Genomic DNA, 20,122 nt, shown 5'->3' on the forward strand with positions numbered 1-20,122 from the left:
TTTTGCTGTGTTTAGACTGAATAAAACATTCAAGTTGCCTTTTTTGGGAAGAAATCTGTCATTGGTCTCCATCTGTTGGGCCTCTTGATGGTTAACGTTCTCCCCCTTCCCTGTGCTTCCTGCCTTCTCACATCTGACCTGCCTTGAGACCATCCTTAATCCTGTAGTTTTAAAGACAGAAACATAGTAACGCATCTTAAAATCTGTCGTCTTTGCATTCTGAACATGTCAGGGTTGTTTATTTGTTGTTGTTGCTTGCTTTTTACAGTGCAGTAATTGGTGGGTCCATTCTGTAATGTTTACATTTAAGAAATCTCTGGAAGTTAGTTCTGCATGACATTAACATAGCCTGTATGACCTTTTGTTTCACATTTTCTTTTTTCTGCAATTCTTGTACTTTTCACTAAAACCATTCCTGTATGTAAAATGTTGTGTGTGCAATGCATTTTATTTGGGCCTTCTTAATAGCATTTTAGAATTCTGCTTTAAAAATTCCACATCTTTCTGTCTGTCCGTTTTATTTACCTTTCTTTTTGCTACAGTCTTGGTTTCTTGCCAGGCGCAATCCGATGGATTTGCTCAGCTCCAGTCAGGTAAGACCTTTTTGTCACCCACATGCCTGCCTCATGCTGATGCTTCTGCTGCAGTTAATCAGGTGCTGGGATGGACACAGCTGAAAGCTCATCTTCTTGCTTGGTTGGTTTTGGGGGGCTATCTCAGTTTTTCCCTGCACCTAGGCGGGGTGGAAGGTTGGGAAGGAATTGAAAGCACCCCTTGCTGCAGCGTAAAATCTGTTCCTGGTTGCTCCTTGTCACTCCACATGTCCTGAGTATGGTTTTATATCCATGGACCCTGCTGAATGGAGAAGTTGGAGCAAGAATTAGGTGATCTGATTGCTGTCAGCCTGAGGGTTACTGGTGGGCATGAGCCAGAACCATAACAGATTTGAGCAGGAAATATGCCTGTATGGAAGTGTCCTGGGTTGAGTGAGTGGTGGAGTTTTTTGGTGGCAGGGGAGGGGGCTATCGGGGCGGCCCCCTGTGAGAAGCTTCTCGAAGCTCCCCCAGCTCCAAGTCAGCTCCACTTCTGTTTGGAAAATTGAGCCCATCAGCTGCGCCTCTGCGATAACGTATTTAAGAAGGGACGTGGTGACGGGCAGGGGGACTGGTGAGGAGGAGTTGCTGCAGCTGCATGAACACCAAGGTCAGTGGAGGAACGGAGGAAGAAAGGAGGGGGGAGGTGTGCCGGAGCAGAGACCCCCCTGTATCCTGTGGTGAGACGGCAGGGCGGCCCCCCCTGCCACCCATGAAGATCTACAGTGGAGCAGACATTGATTTATGGCCTGTGGCTTCTGCTTGCCTGATCAAGGTTCTGTGCCTGAAGAAGGCCGGGGTCTCATGGGAAAAGGTAGCCCCACTGCTGTAATTCAGCGCTGGGAGGATTGCAGCATGCGGGGGAGTCCCACGCCGGAGCAGCTCGGGAAGGGCTGCAGCCGTGGGAGGGAATCCAGTCGGAGAAAGTTAGTGACCCATGACGGAGCAGTGTGGGGAACGCTGCGGCCCATGGGAGGAACTCATGTCGGAGAAAGTTTGTGGAGGACTGTCTCCTGTGAGAGGGGGACCACGATGGAACAGGGGGGAACAAGTTTCGGACACTCCCCTCACCAAAGATGAAGGAAGTGGCAGCGCTGACTTCACCCCCCATTCCCTGCCCCTGCGCCACTGGGGGAGGAGGTAGAGATATCGGGAGCAGAGCTGAGACCGGGAAGAAGGGAGGGGTGGGGGGAGGTGTTCCCAAGATGTGGCAATGCTTCTCACTGTCCTACTCTGTTATGTGTTGTTAGTGTCTGTAATAAATGTATGTTCTTTTTTTCTTCCTCTAACGAGTCTGCCTTTTGCTCGTGATCATAAAGGGGAATTTTTCCCCATCCCAGTCCTATCTCGAACCCCAAGCCTGGCTCTCTGTCCCTTCTCATTGCCGGAGGGGAAGGGAGAGAGAGCTGCTGCATTGTGGTTGGCTGCCAACCAGGCCTAAACCACAACAGGAAGAGAGCTTTTCATCTTTAGGAACAAGTGAGTTGCCAAAGACATTGTTCAAGAGAGACTTTGCACAAGCAGCGAGGCAGAGGAAACATACCTGGTACCCCCTTCTCCAGGTGACTGCTGCCCTGTGGAGGACAGGATAGCTGTAGGGTGGGGGAGGAAAGTTCGTGCCTGCTGATTGTGAGAGGATAGTGGTTTGTCCCTATATTTAAAGCAATTACAGCATTATAGCAAATTATGGTACTGACCCTGCCTTTGCTCTGGTGCTTTTGAAAGTGTGAAGCAAATGTAGTAAAACCTTCTGCACCTTGGCACTAAAGCTGGGGGCTCAGTCTAGCTGGGTTCTTTGCTGGAACGGGTTTTAATGGCTGTGGGATTTCTGATGAACCAGGAATTTGTGGCCTCTTACTGATAGAAAAGAGTGGCTAAATTTTGGAGGGAATGGACTTATTTTGCTGGAATTCCCTACATGAATTCTGCAGGTCCCTGAATTTTTTATATTATGAACTTGTAGAAAACAGCTTGGCAGTTGCCAGATGTGTGGACAGTGTGGGTTTTTTCCTCCAGTAGTCTATTTAAAGTTTATAGAAAGAGTCAGTGATAAGATCACACAAAGTTTTACCACTTCAATATTTCCTTTTAATTGGTTGGTTGCTCTTTCTCCTCTTAAAGCAAAGAATAAAATACCAGAAATGGGAGTTATTACCTCCTGGAGCAGGGTCTTCTGATGAAGGAACATTTAGGAAAGTGCCATCAAACCAAGGAAATGTACAGCTAGAAATGCTTTCTTTTCTAACTACTCCAGGATTCAGTCATTTTTTCCAGGGGCCCTTGTTACAGCAATCATTTGTCACCCTAAAACTTGCCGATTCTTGTCAGTGGTTGGTTTCTCATGGATCTGGGTCAGGTAAGGACGTTCAGCTCCTCAGGACCCAACAGACTTTCCAGCCCTGAGCTTCTGTAGCAGAAATGCCATCAGCTGGATGCGTGGTTCTGGCAACACATTGTTTACAGATGTGATAAGTGTTGTACAAGAAGTAAAAGGGGGGGAATGATCCAGCTGACTCATCTGTAAAAAAATCTTCTGTCTCCTTCTCTTCTGCCTCTTAACTAAGACATGTAGTCTTCACTCTCAGTACTCCTTGTCAGTCCTGGGCAGGAATAAAGCAAGGTCAAAATCTCGCCTTACATAGTGTTAACTCCTTTGTCCTTTGGCAAGGAGATTAGATCTTCAAAGGCAGTTGCTTTTCTGAATGATGAGCCTATTATTTTTGTACTGTTTTGAAGGCAGAGGATTTAACAAGGCATCTAGCGACAGGGTTTTGTCCTGAGCAGCACGAGGCCACAGTGTAACAGTTGTACCTGGAGTGATTTCTTTTATTTTTTCTCTTAATTCTCAGAATGGTGGGAGAAGGAATATTTTCAGTACCTTCTATTTAACGCTAGCTGTCACTTGTACTTGCCTGACTTTTTTGTTGTTAGTACTGTTCACTACGCATGGTTGTACTGTCTGTCGTGATGTTTATCATCTTAAAACGAAGGCACCAAGTATTGATGCAGCTGCAGCCATACAGGATTAACTCATGTTTCACAGGGGTACAGCAGGAAAATAGAAAAGTTTTAAGATTTACTTCTTATAGGGTGGCTGGCTGTATGAAGAAACAGCAGAAAGGCAAGCTGTGGTGTGCATTTACAGTGTCAGTATGTGCCTTTTCTTCCTTTAGGTAAAAGCGGATAAATTCACTTTTATTGAGGAATGTAACTCATTCAGTGTATTACATGTTGGAGTTTTTTATGTGTTATTGGCCACCACGGAATTTCACTTCTCTCATGGCATTCCAGGTACTACTACCACATGCTCACTGTAAATAAAAGTAACCACACAAATAAATACTTAACATGCGGTAACTTGCCTAAGGGTGGCTTGTGCGTGTGCTTTTTTCAGTGTCATCTGTTTCCCAAACTTGAGTGATCCTCCAAAAGGTATCATTTACCCATCTGAAAACAGGGGTTGTAGCTACACATCTTAGCAGGGCATCTCAGTCCAGGTTTCATGTGTACTGTTACCCTTGTACCAGCCAGTGTTTCATGGTGTAGCTTTACCTCTGTGACTGTCACCCTCAGCTTTCATGATCTTCCTCTAATTTCTCAGCCTTTTATTCGATCGCTGTATCTAGTTAGCATGTGAACCCCCGATAACCTTTTTATAGCTAAACCTGTTTACTGGATAACTGCACACAGCCATTTCTTGCTTTGTAGGGTGGTTCACATGTGCAGGATAATTGCAGGTGCTTATACGGGTCAGGCAGCAAGGTTTCATATGTCAAGCTAATAAGTGAAAAGAAGATAATCAAGAATTATAGACCTGTCCTATACTTTCAGATTTAATCTTGAGATGTCCCCTGGCTTCAGACCTTCGTGTAGCAGTGTTTTGGCAGTGGGAAGGGGCAAGCTGGTGGTGGGTGCTCTCTTGGTGCTCAGACCTGGAGCTGCTGCTGTGGGGTGGTGGAAGAAATAAGGAGTTACATGGGAGGATGGCTCCACTTGTAACTCTTTTTTTTTTTTTTTTCCTTACTTCCTGTTTTCAAAATTTTAATACGCATTTATGAGAAACAGGCATTTAAAAATAAAAAAAAAAAAAGTAAATTGACGCTTGCTGTCTGGAAGCTACACAGTACTCGAACTCTGCTGCTAGTAATGGTTGTGCAAGACTGGGCTTCTCCATCCTTTGGACCTGTTGGCTGTGGTCTCATCAGCTCTGTTAGAAAATGCTGCCTTTTGACCGGGAAGGCTCATTAAAATAGGCTTTGGGGACGGTAACTTTATTTTTCTCTTGTGAAAGTAAAAAGTTGGTTTGAGTGAAGTGCACAAACAGAGATTAGAGGAGTCCCTTTATTAATGGAGAGAAGAGGAGCTTTTCAGACCTTCTTGCAGGTGGCACTTGAATAAGAGAAAGGAGACCTGAAATCAAAGCTGAAGTCCTTATGGCACTCTGGACTTAGCTTTTGACTCCTTCATCTTCTCAGCTCTCTCTTTAGTGTCCCAGGCTTCCTCTGGCTAATTTGACATTGTGAGCTACAGTTAGCAATGTTTTCCCAGTTGCAATACTAGCACAGATTTTGAAAAAAGAGGGAGCTTCAGATTAGAACAGTAAACTGTTAATAAACTCTAACATACTGCATAAGCAGGAGGAGGGTTTTGGAGCAAAGCTATATAGCAAATGCTGTGCTTTGACTTTTTTGGAAGGAAAGCCAACTTGTTGCTCTTGAGCCATGTACATATTCTAACCTAGTTTGCTACAGATCTTCTCTTCTGTTTTGTTCTCATTTCAAAAAAGAAAACAAAAAGCAAACAAGTTCTTTAACCCCCCAGCTGGGAGTTATCTGTGCGGTGTCCTTGCACATTTTATAGTTGTGTGCTATTACGAACACAACAGTTGAATAAACCTGCATGCTTTGCCTTTTCTTCCTCCCTGTTTTATTTCTGTAAATACTTTTGCAATCTGCACTTTATTACTCTAACAGCACCGTGCTATAAGCTGACAGCAGCAAGGATGTTTCCAGTATCACAGTGCTGAGGTACGGGTGCAGCAACCGGGCATGGGGTACCCCCCTCAAATGTTTTCTCCCAGGAAAATGCATGCTGTTGCAAAAAGTATTTTACTGTAGCGCTAAGGGATGCCAGATCTCCTCTGCTAAGGGGGGCTTTGCAGCATGAGAGGTCCTTATTTGTATCCGGATGCATCCTTCTGGGATGGGGAGGCAGTGATGTACCATTTTCCTTGGATTCTCAGTACTTCCATTGATGCATATGTGTGGTTGCTTCCAACTTGCTGTTCCTGCTTGACCATCGCCCTCGGTGTTTTCCCTCTGGCTGAAGTTATCCCGTGGCACAGCAAGAGCTGTTGACTGTGATGGGATAAAATACATGGGACTGTCCTGATCCTAGGACACTCAGATCCTCATTTGAGCTAGTTTAGATCTGCTGAAAATGCGAATCAAACTGCAGGGACCTATGATTTGCCTTAACTCACCTATCTGAAGATTATTAGATTCTGGTTTAATGAGGTATTGGGTATGGAGCACAGTCAGTTATTCCATTTTCCAGTACCCTTTCTTGTATTTGTTTCTGTTCTGCAAAATACTTTAATTACCACAACTGTATTTATGTATGAAGATGATAATTACTGAAGGATTTGGGGAGGTGGAATGACAGGAAAAATAATGTCATGAAATCGTCACCTTAGTTAATTGGCCGAAGTCTTCCTTTACCCTCTGCGTTTCCAAATGTTTTGAAATACCATTGAGGTTAAGCTAGTTGAGACTAGCTTCTCTCCTTTGTCCTGCATTTTTTATGCTTCCCTGAGTTTTATACAAATCATTTATTTCTAAACTTCCTTATGCTGGTGCTGCTGGTGAGTGTGAAAGCTCAGCACTGCAGGTCCTGATGAGTCAGCAGCAGGTTGAAGAATTTGCCACTGATGCAAGGTGGGCCAAAAATCTGCATCACTTTGCTAGAAATACAGTTGCAAAATAAAGTTTTAAAAAATAGTTTCTTGCATTTTAACAAAACTAAAGTGCAAAATCCGCAGCATTCATGCTTCACCTGATTTCCCATAAAATAAATGTACTTTCACTTTCAGATCAATATGGACTGTGATTTATTCTAAACTCTTTCTTGGTAATGTTAAGCAAGCTTGGGACCTAAGATGGTATTGAAAACGAGCAAAAAAGGGCAATCTGGGTCTGGCAGCAAGTTGAAAGGCAAAGGGAATACATGCAAGGACAGTTAAGGCTTTGGGAATAGAAAGCAGAAACTAGACAGCTTTGGAAAATGGACAGAAAATGGTTGACAGCTTTGGTTATCGGTGCTGTCTTCCAGTTCTGAAGCAGCTGAGCATTTTCAATTCCAGTACATTTATAAAAGCAAACAGCTGCATGGTCGTTGTGGTTTTGGAGGAGTGATAGTTTGTACTTTCGGAGTAGGGAAAAGAGGAGTCACCTCTGCAGTATCAGGGACTGGGAAACATCACTTTAATGAGAAGACACAATTCAAGATTTCCAAAATCAAGTGCCTAAAATTAGGCATCAAAGCCCTAATTTAAGAACGGAGAAAGTGGCAATTTTCCAAGAAGGCTGAGCGGCCAGGCCTGACTGTGCATTGCTCTCGGAAGCCAGCACGATAATTTAGATGCCTATTTTGGGGATTTTTTTTGGAACTCATGTTAAAGCACTTAAATGTGAAAACTGGGATCTGTTGTTTCATGGAATTCTCAAGCAGCAGTGTGAGAGCTGGAGGATCCTGCTGAAAGGGAGCAGGCTTCCAATGCTTTGAGCTTTTACCCCAAAATGTTTTGTTGCTGCTGTTTGGTTTGCTTAAAAAGGGTGGCATGGAACAAGGGACAAACCTTTATATTTTGGTGCCTTATCTTTGCACCTGGAAATTGAAGTTACTCCAACAAGAAACATTAAAATATGACCAATAATTCTTAAACCCCATTTTGGCATAAATGCTCCAGAATGTGTTTTCTGTGGAAAGCGTATGAGAGAATTTCCTTTGAAGGGCAGGAGCTGGTAAAATACTTCAGTATTTAGTAGCTGTTTATTCAGAGAGTGGTGATTTGCATTAGAAGAGCAGCTTATCACTGTTGGTAGCCTGTATGAAAAACTTATATATATTTTTTTTTTTTAATGTACTGCAAGAAAAGCACATTTCTGTGTAGCCTTTGGCCTGTATTTTTGGTTGCCACACTGAGGAGCACCAGGGCCATCTGTGCTCAGACCGAGTGGCAGGGGAGAGCTCACATCTTCTGCCCAAACACATGGGTGGCTGCTGGAGTGTAGTGCGTGTTCCAGCTCATAGCACCAGAAGTGGACCGAGGATGCAAAATGTTCTGTGGATGTCCAAAAAACCCCTGTCTAAATCCAGAGGATTTTAGGAAAAGTATTTTAATGATGAGACTCGATCTTATTGGGGTAAGGTGCAACTTTAGCCTTCATTATGTTTGTGTTGCAGAATTGGAAGTCCAGTAATTTTGTTTTGTTTAAAACATCAGGTGTGCAGTTTTCCTGGATTAAATATTTGGACTTGAAGCAAAGAGTCTTTCAGGTTGTAAACCTGAGTGCTTCCAGGCTCTGATCCAGCTTGCCCTCGTGTTCAGGGGCCTTACTGCACTGGTAAAATTTGGTATCAGAGGATGACTTCTTTCCTGTCCATTGTAGAAAGTCAGGTTAGGAAAAAATAACTAGTGTATATATAAATAGCTACCTGTTTTAAAAAGCAGTGTGTGGCATAATTGGGTCGGGTTTTTTTGACCGTAGGTACTGAATAAGACTATGGATGTCATCTATCTTGGCTTCTGTAAGGCCTTTGACATGGTCACCCACAACATCCTTCTCTCTAAATTGGAGAGATACGGATTTGATGGGTGGATTGCTTAGTGGATGAGGAGTTGGTTGGATGATTGCATCCAGAGGGTAGTGATCCATGGCTCAATGTCCAGATGGAGATCAGTGACGAGTGGTGTCCCTTAGGGGACTGAGATATTAAACAGTACTGTTTAATATCTTCATGATATAGACAGTGGGATCGAGTGCATCCTCAGCAAGTTTGCAGATGATACCAAGCTGAGTGGTGAGGTTGACATGCCTGACGGATGGGATGCCATCCAGAGGGACCTGGACAGGCTTGAGAAGTGAGCCCATATAAACCTCATGAGGTTCCAACAAGGCCAAGTGCAAGATCCTGCACATGGGGGGGTCAAAGGCAACCCCTGGTATCAATACAGGCTGGGGGGTGAAGGGGTTGAGAGCAGCCCTGCAGAGGACTTGAGGGTCCTGTTGGATGAAAAGCTTAATATGAGCTGGCAATGTGCGCTTGCAGCCCATAAAGCCAATAGTATCCTGGGCTGCATCAGAAGTGTGGCCAGCAGGCTGAGGGAGGTGATTCTGCCCCTCTGTTCCACTCTGGTGAGACCCTGTCAGGGGTGCTGTGTCCAGCCCTGGAGCCCTCCGCACAGGAAAGACATGGTCTTGTTGCAGCAGGTCCAGAGGAGGCCATGAAGATGGTCAGAGGGCTGAAGCACCTCCCCTACGAGGACAGGCTGACTTGGGGTTGTTCAGCTTGGAGAAGAGAAGGCTCTGGGGAGACCTTATAGTGGCCTTCCAGTGCTTAAAGGGGGGTTGTAAGAAAAATGGGGGCAGACTTTTCAGTAGGGTCTGTTTCAATAGGACAAGGGCTAGTGGCTTTAATCTGAGAGGGCAGATTTAGACTAGATATAAGGAAGAAGTTTTTTACGTTGGTGGTGGTGAAACACTGGAACAGGTCACGCAGAGAGGTGGTGTAGATATCCCATCCCTGGAAGCATTCAAGGCCAGATTGGATGGGGCTCTGAGCAACCCGATCTAGTTGAAGATGTCCCTGCTTATTGCTGGGGGGCTGGACTAGGTGACCTTTAAAAGTCCCTTCCAACCCAAACCATTCTATGATTCTGTGAATAGTGTGCCTTGCCGTGGGATGACTTCTAGGTAAAGGAGCACTGCTAGTGATCAGATCTGCTTGTGTATGTGGTCAGCTGCAGAATTTGCTTTCAGTATTAGGAAATATGCTGATTACAGTGTTTCAAATGGCCACTGGTTTAATTTTTCTGGGAGTCGATGTTCCTCTGAATTGGGAAACTATTCTAATTAAAAAAGAACCCTTGTAGTTGCTGCGGTTGAAGCAGTGTTTAATGTTGTGTGGCTGTTGGCAGGAGACTTGATGCATTTTCACATGACCCCCTCTGGAACAAAAGCAGATTGTTTCCCTCTGTTTTTCTGTTACACAAATGAGTTCCTTTTGAAACAATTTCTTTTTCTGCAAATTCTGGAAATCGACACCAGGAGTAGTTCTTCCTTCGCTGTGCCTTTTACAATCTGCTGTCTGATAATACTGGCACAAAAAGCTGCTTTGGGGTAGCAGCACAAAAAAGCTGAAACCTCTTCAGAAATTTTCCTCCTCTTGGGGAATGAGGTTTTTCTTCCAATTTTACGGAAGGGTTGAACATGGAGTTTCATTCCTTGCTCTTTTTGCTATATCTAGGTGGAGTTTGTTTCTGCTTTTGTAGTTGTTTCGTTTACATATCTGCATTTTCAGTGTCCAGAAAACAACAGCATATAGCAAGTCAGTTCTGAATTGAGCTTTCTTGTATATTTTTGTATAATGAACCTTTGTTTTTGAAACAAACTGTCCTAGTTTTGTTATCATTCATCCCCATATGGAAGAAGAAATGGACACAAAGGTCATCTCATTTAGAAAGTATGAAGATGCTCTTCCTAGGGAGGAAAAGGAAGAGGAGGGAGAAGATGAAACGGTAACCACCTCCACCCAATCTCTATCTCTGAGTGAGCTGCAGGATATACAAAGTGATTTCAGCCATCATCAAAGCGAGTGCATTGTCACTTGGCTGCTCAGATGCTGGAATAATGGGGCCAATAGCTTGGATTTAGAGGGTAAAGAAGCCAGGCAGCTGCAGTCCCTTGCTAACAAAGCAGGGGGGCTCTCACTTCCCAGCCAACCCTCATCTATATACTGAACATGATGTTATATGATATGGAATATTTCACTGGTCAGTTTGGGTCCATTGCTCTGGCTCTACTCCCTCCCGGCTTCTTGTACACCTGTACATGGGCAGGACATGGGAAGCTGGAAAGTCCTTGATTTCTTAGCAGCAGCTGAAAACATCAGTGTATTATCAACATTCTTCTCATACCAAATCCCATACTGAATCCAAAACACAGCCCTATTTGAGCTACTAAGAAGAAAAGTTAGCTCTATCCCAGCCAAAAACAGGACACAGACTCTGCCATCTGAAGCCTTCCTCTGCAAAAAGGGGAGCTGAAGTCAAGCACAGATGCTGGGTTGTTGGATGATGCAGTGCTGCGTAACTAAATCAATCAGTGCTGGATCAAAGGAGCAACAGACAAATTGAGTAAATGGGGATTTCAAGCAACTAAATTAATTATCCACTTGGGAGTGCTTTTTCTGGTGATATTTAATAGCTAACATTAAAAAAAAAAAAAAAAAGAGAGGTGGAAAAAAAAAAGAGCTTGCTCTGGATAACTTCTTGAAAATTATGTACTAATTTCTCACAGTCTTCCTATGTTCATGCTTCTGGTAGCACAACATAGGCTTCTCAGTTAAATTTCCTTATTCCTAGGACACTAGTATGCCAGTGCTGTGGCCAGTCACGCAAGTCCTCACAGTTTGTCATGGCTGGTGAGGTAACATATTCCCAAAGATGCACCTTCTTGTCAAGTGTGTACTTAGTCGGTCTGGGCTTCTTCAGTTGGAAAATAAAACTGGTGTGAAGCAGGACTGCAAAAGACTTAACTCTCCTGGTTATTTTAATCAAGCTCTTTTGTTTGTGCCTGGTGACCAAATTCCAGGGAAGTTTCTGTGCTTTTGCATAGTCCAAAGCGTTACGAAGACTTGTTGCACGTGAAGGGGAAAGTCCTTTTCATTTGATGGCCCCGAGAGCCCCGTGGGAAACAGTGGGTTGGGGATGCAGCCAGAAATCCTCGGTGAGCACATCAGCCTCCTGCCTGGAGCTTGCGGTGGAAGGGATGTGAGCTTATACAGAAGACCACACGATATAAATGCACATGTCCAAGCCTGTTGTGTTTTCTTGGTTCCACGGGAAGTTGAAGCCCTTGTGGGGCCTGGGCAGCTCCCAGTCCCACTTTGGACCCGGGAGGGGATGTCGTTTGCATCCTGCTTGGCTTTTCTTGCTGGATTTGAAAGAAATGGAAGTGTCAGTCCCAGCTGAGTAAAACCAGAGAACCTACTATTCATTTTACTTGCATGTCAGAAATCCCCTGGAGGCAGGGTTTTCACAGGTGGAAGAGAGATGTTTCTTCAGCTAGAGCCAAAAAAAAAAAAAGCAATGAGCTTTGTTGTTGTTAGCAAATAAGTGTAAACTCATGTAATCACTTTGGTTTTCGCTGTGGTTGTGTTGACAGTTTATGTATTGCTTACTTTATTTCACAGTAACGAAAAATTGTTAATATTAGTACTTCGGGTAGGAGAAACATCAAGCAGTGAAAACTGCCCTATTAAGAACGGATAAAATTATTTTAGTGAAAGTTCAGTACAATTCTGAATAGAAAAAAGGAAATTAGAAGAGTGGGGGGTTTTTTTGGTTTTGTTGATTTTTTTTTTTTTAATCAAGAAGAAAATTACTTCCTCCTCTCTTGAGAATGGCTTCATGTACCATTGTCCCTGCTCGTGGAAAGTGTCACTACTTCTTTCCTCCTCTAGCCTTAGGGAGGTGCAGTGGCACCTCAGATAATATACCTCAGATAATATACCAGGAGCTACCAGTGCATACTGGCCATGTGAGGAGCTGACAGGTCTGCTGATGGATGTGTTTTATCTGGTAATGGCTTGCCCGTAAGCAGCTACTGGAACTCGAGATGTTCATGCTACGAACTGCAATGTTTTCTCCCTTGCCTCTGCAGCCCTCCCTGTCATTCGGTGACTGTTGATCTCTTAGTTTTATGGGCTGTTAATCAGAGCTGTAATCAGTCACCTATCCACAAAAAAGTGAAAGCAGAGCCAGTTTTCAATTTTTTTTCCCCTTCCCTCCTCCTCCCCATCTAGCATGGCCAGCTATTCAAGGCTCTTTGTTAAAAGAGCTTCATAGTATTTATTTGAGAATATCAATGTTGCTGGCTTTCTCAAGATCCAATCCTCCTCATCATCCTTCTCCTCCTTGCAGAGCAATCTTGCAAGACATCAACCCGTATTTGCACTTACAAAATACAGAATTAAAAAAAACTTCAGGTTAATCTGAACTCATTATTTTAAGTTTAAGAAATACTGCTCCTACACCAGTGACTCTCTGACACTAGGATAAGCTTTATGTACTTTATATATTCTGGTAATGTCCAGTATGTCTGCTGTAATTTTTACATGTTAGTATTTTCTTTGCTAACCATAACAAATAGTACTCAGATGATTAAACTGTTTCCGTGAGCTGAAGAACTAACTTTCTCCTCTTCTTTCCATTTCAGTAGGTTGTAGAATGGAACTTCTGGATAAAACAATCAATAGCTACTTTGATGTTTGGCTTGGACCCAGAGGTAAGATTTGTCAAAAATTAAATACATAAATAAAACTGCTATTTAAATGCAGATACTAGAGCATAAGGAACAGGTTTTCTCTAACATACTGATTTTGATAGGTGACTACTTTCTTTAGTAACTGCAAAGCATCAAAATGTGTGATTCTGTAATAAATAAAAAAGTCTATTTGATGTTTCTGATCTTTTGACCTGAAGAGCTACTAATTTTTCACCCATGATAGTCATAGGTTCTATTCTTCCAGTCAGTTAAGCTCGTGTTAGTCTCAGTGAATAACTACTTATCTCACTCAGATATTTGCCGGCTTGCTTCCTTAAAGAATTTAATAATAGCTTTTATTTTTAAAAATCATTTTAAAATTTGCATTTCATGAAATAAAAATACTCTTGCCCTCATAGCTAGAGCTGCTAAGGAATTTTTCAGTGAAAAAGTCTGTAGTTTTTGGAAGGCATTGCTTCTTTGAAACCATTCTTTTTAAAGAAACAAAGTTTTTGGTAGGTTTTTGACTGGGAAAAAGTCTATAGGTGGAGAACTGCAATCCTGGTCAGCACAAGGAAGGGAAAGGCAGTGGGACCAGAGCAGGTGGTGGCTTCCTGGTGAGGGCTTCCAGCTAGGGTAGGGATGGCCCTGTTCCACCTGGTCCTGACCAAGGCGGGATTAAATGTCAGCATCCCATACGGAGTGTGCATAGCAATGCTGATCAGTGGTGTGTGCTTTCTTCCTCTGATTGCTTCAGTAGTGTCTCTTCTACCTCTTTCTTTGTCCCAGTGAAACTCGGTCGTGGTGCTACTTCCTCTCAGGACAAATTCCACAGGAGGTGGAACAAGCCTCTGATCCTTCAAAGTGTGTTTTCTGTTTGCTTTTAGTAGCTCAGTGCCCTTGTTGCCCCCCTCTTCATGCTAAGCCCATTTAAATTAGTCTGAATTTTCTGATACAACTTACTGCATGTGTTGGCATACGGTCTGTATTTGCCCTGTCTTAAAAATAATGAACCATAAAGGTGGCAAATCCAAACAGTTTCCCAACTTTCTTAACTACTTCCCAACCTACATTTTTAAGGCCTCATTTCTTATCTTCAGAATCCACATGTGACTCCTTTAAAATTAAGTCAGGGCTGTGAATGCCAGCAATACTTGAATTGTTCATTTATGGTTTTGTAAACTTGGTTTCAATCCTTTGGACTGCCTTTAGTGAGAGGAATGAAATACCGTGCTGTTGCTGGGTACGAACAACACAGGTGTGGTTCAGAAGAATCACGCACTTGTCCCAAGTGTTCCCCTGGAATCCTCTGGTTTGGGGTGGTTTATGTGCTTTTCCTGAGCAGCCAGCTGAGCAGTCCATGTTGCCAGCCAGACTGGTTAGTCAGACTGGACTGACTGCTCTGTGTTTCATTGCTCATACCAGGGCTCCAAAATTTAATCCTTTTGAGTAGCACATACATAATTCTTATTGGGTTAGTATTGATTAGAAAATAATTAGCAGGATCCTCCACAAAGGTATCTGCTTCACTCTTAGCTTTGATGGCTCTGTGAGGAAATAAGGTGTGTGCTATCAGGAAAGGTTGGTTTGAGGGAATAAGGAGAGAGAAGAATTATGAAGAAGCTTTTCTTCATAATTTAAGCTCATCTGTGGTATTCAGGATGGATGATGATTCTGAACGGTAATGAGTATTTAAAAATAATAGCAGTAATAATTTGAGAATATTTTTGCCTTAGGAAGATAATTATTTCTGCTTTCTTTAACAACTGTATAACTAAATCTTGTTTGCAGAGGTTGTCTGTAATTAGCAATGTGGCCCTTAATAAAAGGGCTTGCTGTTCTTCCTTCATCTTTCTCTTGTATTGTGGTGCTGGAAGCATTTTGGGCACAGCTTTTTCTGGATGCATTGAGTTCTTCCCCTTACAAAATCTAAGTGTGTATGTTTTTGTTTGTCTGTTTCAGACCCCAGAGTAAAAGGATGGCTTCTTCTGGAGAACTATACACCTACCTTTATCTTCTCAGTCTTGTACTTACTAATCGTGTGGCTAGGACCAAAGTACATGCGGAATAAGCAACCGTTCTCATGCAGGGGTATTCTAGTGGTCTACAACCTTGGACTTACGCTGCTTTCTCTGTATATGTTTTATGAGGTAGGAGGAAGGGGGTTGGATCAAGGTTATTTTGCAGTATCTGTTTTAATTATATTGGCTTATGTTGAAAATTGTATCTGAGGACAGTCCTCCTAAACCTGGAGAAATATCTGCAGAAATGTTGCAACTCTTCTTCAATGTCACTTCTTGGGAGAAAACTGTAGTTGTAATGTTACCTCTAAGGATGGTATTGAAACAAACCTTGCCTTAAACATCTATGCTGGCCTTGGGTAGCAACTTCTCAAATGCACTTCTCTCACTCAGTGAAAGAGAATGGCCCATCTTTCAGCATGAACCTGGTTACTCTTTCAGTAACTCCTCCTTGCCTAGAAGACATGCTCAATGTGATTGTGCTGGTGGATTGTACAAAGTACTTCACAGCAAAACTACAGCTTGATTTAGCATGCAAACTGTGTTTTATTTAAATGTTTAATCATGCACGCAATCTTCATCTATTTCTGTAAGCTTGCAATAGCTTCATGTCCTCTTGGTTTTACTGAAGCAATTGCATCAATGCTGTTGTGATTCATCTGTTTCTTGGAAGTTAAAATCTGAGCATACAAATATATTTCAAACTGAATTGGACTTTCTGTGAACTTACTTTCTTTCCTAACAAAACAAAAATTGAGGCAGTATAAAGTTTTCCACTTGTCAGAGAGCTCTTTAGCTGGTTTCACTCAGAATTACATGTTTTTTATTAAAGTGAAAATGAAAAACTGTGGCAGTGTAAATAAGAATGTGGTTGGAAAATGATTGAGTGTGGGGCTTTTGTGTACAGGATACTCTGGCTTTCTTTTGACCAAAAGTGTTTCTTCTTTCTGTAAGGATAGATTTCATTTTCAACATGTGATTACAAGCTAGAGCTGAAACTACTAATCTCTTATCTCTTTTTTTCCTTTTTTATTTTTTGCTTTTTTTTTTTTTGGCATTTGCTTAGAAGTGTATATGCAAGCTGTAATTCTCCTTTAAGTTTGTAGTTAATTCTGTGGTGTTTTACAAGATGAGTGTTTAGGTAGGAAGTGATTTCAATTTAAAGTTGTTTCTCTTGTGAATTGTCTAGTCAGAAATTACTGAGTTGGGTTATTAAGAACTTTGATACTTACTTTTTCAGAATGAGCAGTATTGGATTCAGTAGGTACTTGGAACAACTTGTATTCTTGATGTGCTCATATTTCTAACCTCCCTGTCAGTATGTTATCATCCAGAAAAATTTATCTGTTTAATTTGTCTGAAAGTAGTGTTGCTGTGGATTTAATGTACAACATCTGCATTACTTTATGCAGATATTATTTATAATTATACAATAATCTATTGTTTTAATCTCCAGTTATGTTATTGAGGCTTTACAAGTACAGACTTTGCTTCATTTGTATGGAGCGTAGATAGAACTCTCAGGATAGGCAAACTTTTTACCTTGAATACTTGAAATAATACTGATGGTTTCCAAATGAAAACTACTGTAACATTTTACCATGTTACAAAATGTGTTGATAAATTTAAACAGTAGAAAAGGTCTGAACTGTTGATCTTATAAATGCCTTTTTCTTGCTAACAATGAACTGGTTACCAAGAAAGTACTGTTTATTATGTGTTGAAGAAGTCCTCATACTTGTAACCAGCTGAATAGCTTTTATATTGCGAAGGAATGAGGCAACTAAAATTCAGTGAATATGAAGACTCCTCCTTCCTATAGTGAAACACTTTACATCAAAGTGAATATTGCTCTTAATGTAATGTTATCTATATAGAAGTGCTCATTGGTATTTTTTGTAAACATACTTTCTCTTTATAAATGGGAATACATGAAGATACAGTGTTATGAAGACTATTAAACTCACGATAGTTGCAATGAAATGTGTTTGACAGCACTAACAAGCTAGAGGTGAGGGCAAGTGATATTCTGTAACAAGGGACTGATCCCATAAAAATGCTTCCGAGTCAAGAGCTGTGCTGACATAACACCACACTGCTTGATGTTTGCAGGGAGAGAGCTGAAGGGCCAGGTGATAGGGAAAAAAAATCAGCTTCCTACACCTCCAGGTATGTTTTCTAGCTGTAGTGCCTCTGCCATTACCTGTGTCAGTGCAAAGCAGGTGATACCCTTGCTCGGATCACGACAGTCGTGGAAACTTGGCTTTGAAGGATAAGCCATACATCAGTAACACTTTATAGTACACGTACTCACTTTTAAGATAAAAAGGTGAAGAGCAGCATTCAAAAGAGATGTAACTCCATGTTCTCTTCCTTGTTGTCACTTCGAGTTTCAGCTGGATTAAACTTTTTTTAGTCCTAGTTTGAGGAAAGTCATAAAACATCACCACTTATGAACTTGTTTAATAGCCTGTCTGAAAATAAGCTGCTTTAATGGCTTGCATACGATAAACCTGAAACCCTGCTTTGGAGTTCTTCCTGAGTTACAGGTGTGGTGGTTCAGGTCATGATTCATAGCATCACAGCCCAGTTTAAATATTATATGACCAAAACAAGATGTTAAAGTGAGACATCCTCTCAACTAGGATGAGAAAAATGACCTACTTGGTTTCCTGACCTTTAAATTTGAATGTTTATATGCAATAATGTGGGGGGAAAAGTTGCACTGTAGGATTTGTATAACTTTAGTTATTGTTTAGTTATTGCGAGTATACTTGGACCATTTGGTCTACTGATGTAATATAATATAAACTTATTTTAAAATCACTAGAAATCTTATACCTCTTATTTAGAATTCTGAAGATAGTAGTTTCTGTGTGTGCTTGCTATAAATTATTTATTTGGGCATTTAATGACCGGACTGGTTTCTGGTACTAGCAGAACAGCCTAGTGGACTGTGCTTGCCCCAGACAATACAAAAGGCAAGACAGACCCTAGGGGAGCAGGAGAGATTTCTCCAGGCTAACCAGGCACTCCCATACTTCAGGAAGAGGGGATGCTCCTTAGGGGCAAACAGTGATGTTTTATTCTGTATAAATCTACAATGCTTGGACTTTGAGGGGAAATAGCACTCTTGTGTTGGGCAGGGGCAGCGAGGGGTGGCCTTCTGTGTGGTGGAGAAGATGTACAGCAGGGTGGCTGGCAGAGATCTCCCGCTGGCTGGCACGGCTGTGTCTGTAGGAGCCGTGGGAGTGGGTAGAGCAGCAAAGGCAACACTGCTTCCACCCCAGGTCTGTTTCTGCCAGGCAGCTTTCCAGCCACTCTTCCCCAAGCCTGTAGCATTGCGTGGGGTTGTGACCCAAGTGCCGGACCCAGCACTGAGCCTTGTTGAACCTCATACAATTGGCCTCAGCCCATTGATCCAGCCTGTCCAAATCCCTCTGTAGACCCTTTCTTCCCTCAAGCAAATCAACACTGCCACCCAACTTGGTGTTGTCTGCAACCTTACTGAGGGTGCACTCGATTCCCTGGTCCAGATCACTGATAAAGATATTAAACAGAACTGGCCCCAGTACTGAGCCCTGGGGAACACCATTTGTGACTGGCTGCCAACTGGATTTAACTCTATTCGCCACCACTCTTTGGGCTCAGCCAGCCAGCCAGTTTTTTACCCAGTGAAGAGTATGCCCATCTAAGCCACAAACAGCCAGTTTCTCCAGGAGAATGCTGTGGGAAATGGTCTCAAAGCCTTTACCGAAGTCTAGGTAGGCAACATCCACAGCCTTTCCATCATCCACTAAGTGGGTCACTTTGTCATAGAAGGAGATCAGGTTAGTCAAGCAGGATCCACCTTTCATAAACCCATGCTGATTGGGCCAGATCACCTGGTTGTCCTGTACATGCTGTGCAATGGCACTCAAGATGATTAAGATGATGCTCCATAACTTTCCCCAGTACCAAGGTCAGACTGACGGGCCTGTAATTCCCTAGATCCTCCTTCCGGCCCTTCTTGTAGATGGTCATCACGTTTGCTAACCTCCAGTCAACTGGGACCTCCCCAGTTAGCCAGGACTGCTGATAAATGATTGAAAGTGGCTCGGTGAGCACTTCCACCAGCTCCCTCAGTACACTTGGGTGGATCCCATCCAACCCATAGACATGTGTCGGTCTAAGTGGAGTAGCAGGTCACTAACCATTTCCCCTTGGATGATGGGGGCTTCATTCCGCTCCCTGTCTTCCAGCTCAGGGGGCTGGGTACCTGTAGAACAACTGGCCTTACTATTAAAGACTGAGGCAAAGAAGGCATGAAGTACCTCAGTCTTTTCCTCAATCTTTGTCACTGTTTACCCCCACATCCAGTAGAGGATGGAGATTCTCCTTAGCCCTCCTTTTGTTGCTAATGTATTTATAGAAACATTTTTTATTGTCTTTTACAGCAGTAACCAGATTAAATTCTAGCTGGGAAGGAGCTGTCTCTTTTTGTGTCATTTAAGAATCACATACTCTGGTGAAAATTATTATAGTCAGCCTTTTCTGCACAGGTTAATTTCTTGAGAGAAGACATGCATGTGGTTGTGCATCAGCAATGCCATTAGCAAGCCTGGGCTCCTGCCAACCTGAAAATGAAGGACATCCTAAAGACAGCAGGCAAGGAAAGGTTGTCTCAAGCCTGGGGTGGCTGAGGAGCCACCAGCCCATTGCTGGACAAGTTGAGACCTGCTGTACAGTCACTGTAAGGAGGGATTAGAAACTTTGACCATCCTGGAAGCAGACCACAAGAAGCATGAGCAATGACTTAAATGCACTAGCTGGCCATTTATGACACCTCCTTTTATTGCTTTCTAGGTGGCACGTAAGCAGCTCCCCAGTGCTGTGTGTCCAGCCCCGTGCATAACAGAGCCGTCTGGGAACTATTTGTGGTCAAGTCTCAGAGTGGCCCATTGGTTTTGTTTTCTGAAGC

The 20,122-nt window shown here is 42.7% G+C and overlaps 1 protein-coding gene across 7 annotated transcripts in view; it reads left to right on the forward strand.

The window, feature by feature from the left end:
* The window catches only part of ELOVL5 (ELOVL fatty acid elongase 5), a 41,609-nt gene that overhangs the window by 11,359 nt on the left and 10,128 nt on the right, over nucleotides 1-20,122 (forward strand). For 5 of the 7 annotated variants that reach the window (XM_033009883.2, XM_033009887.2, XM_033009882.2 and 2 more), the window contains 2 exons: nucleotides 13,094-13,162; nucleotides 15,104-15,291. In XM_033009883.2, coding sequence (XP_032865774.1) covers nucleotides 13,105-13,162; nucleotides 15,104-15,291 — 246 coding nt within the window. In that variant the 5' untranslated portion in view covers nucleotides 13,094-13,104. The remainder of the gene's footprint in view (nucleotides 1-13,093; nucleotides 13,163-15,103; nucleotides 15,292-20,122) is intronic. The other 2 variants (XM_033009888.2, XM_033009885.2) reach the window with 1 other exon arrangement.

This window comes from Tyto alba, unplaced genomic scaffold (assembly GCF_018691265.1).
Source record: "Tyto alba isolate M040663 unplaced genomic scaffold, T.alba_DEE_v4.0 Super-Scaffold_40, whole genome shotgun sequence".
NCBI classification, from domain to species: domain Eukaryota; kingdom Metazoa; phylum Chordata; class Aves; order Strigiformes; family Tytonidae; genus Tyto; species Tyto alba.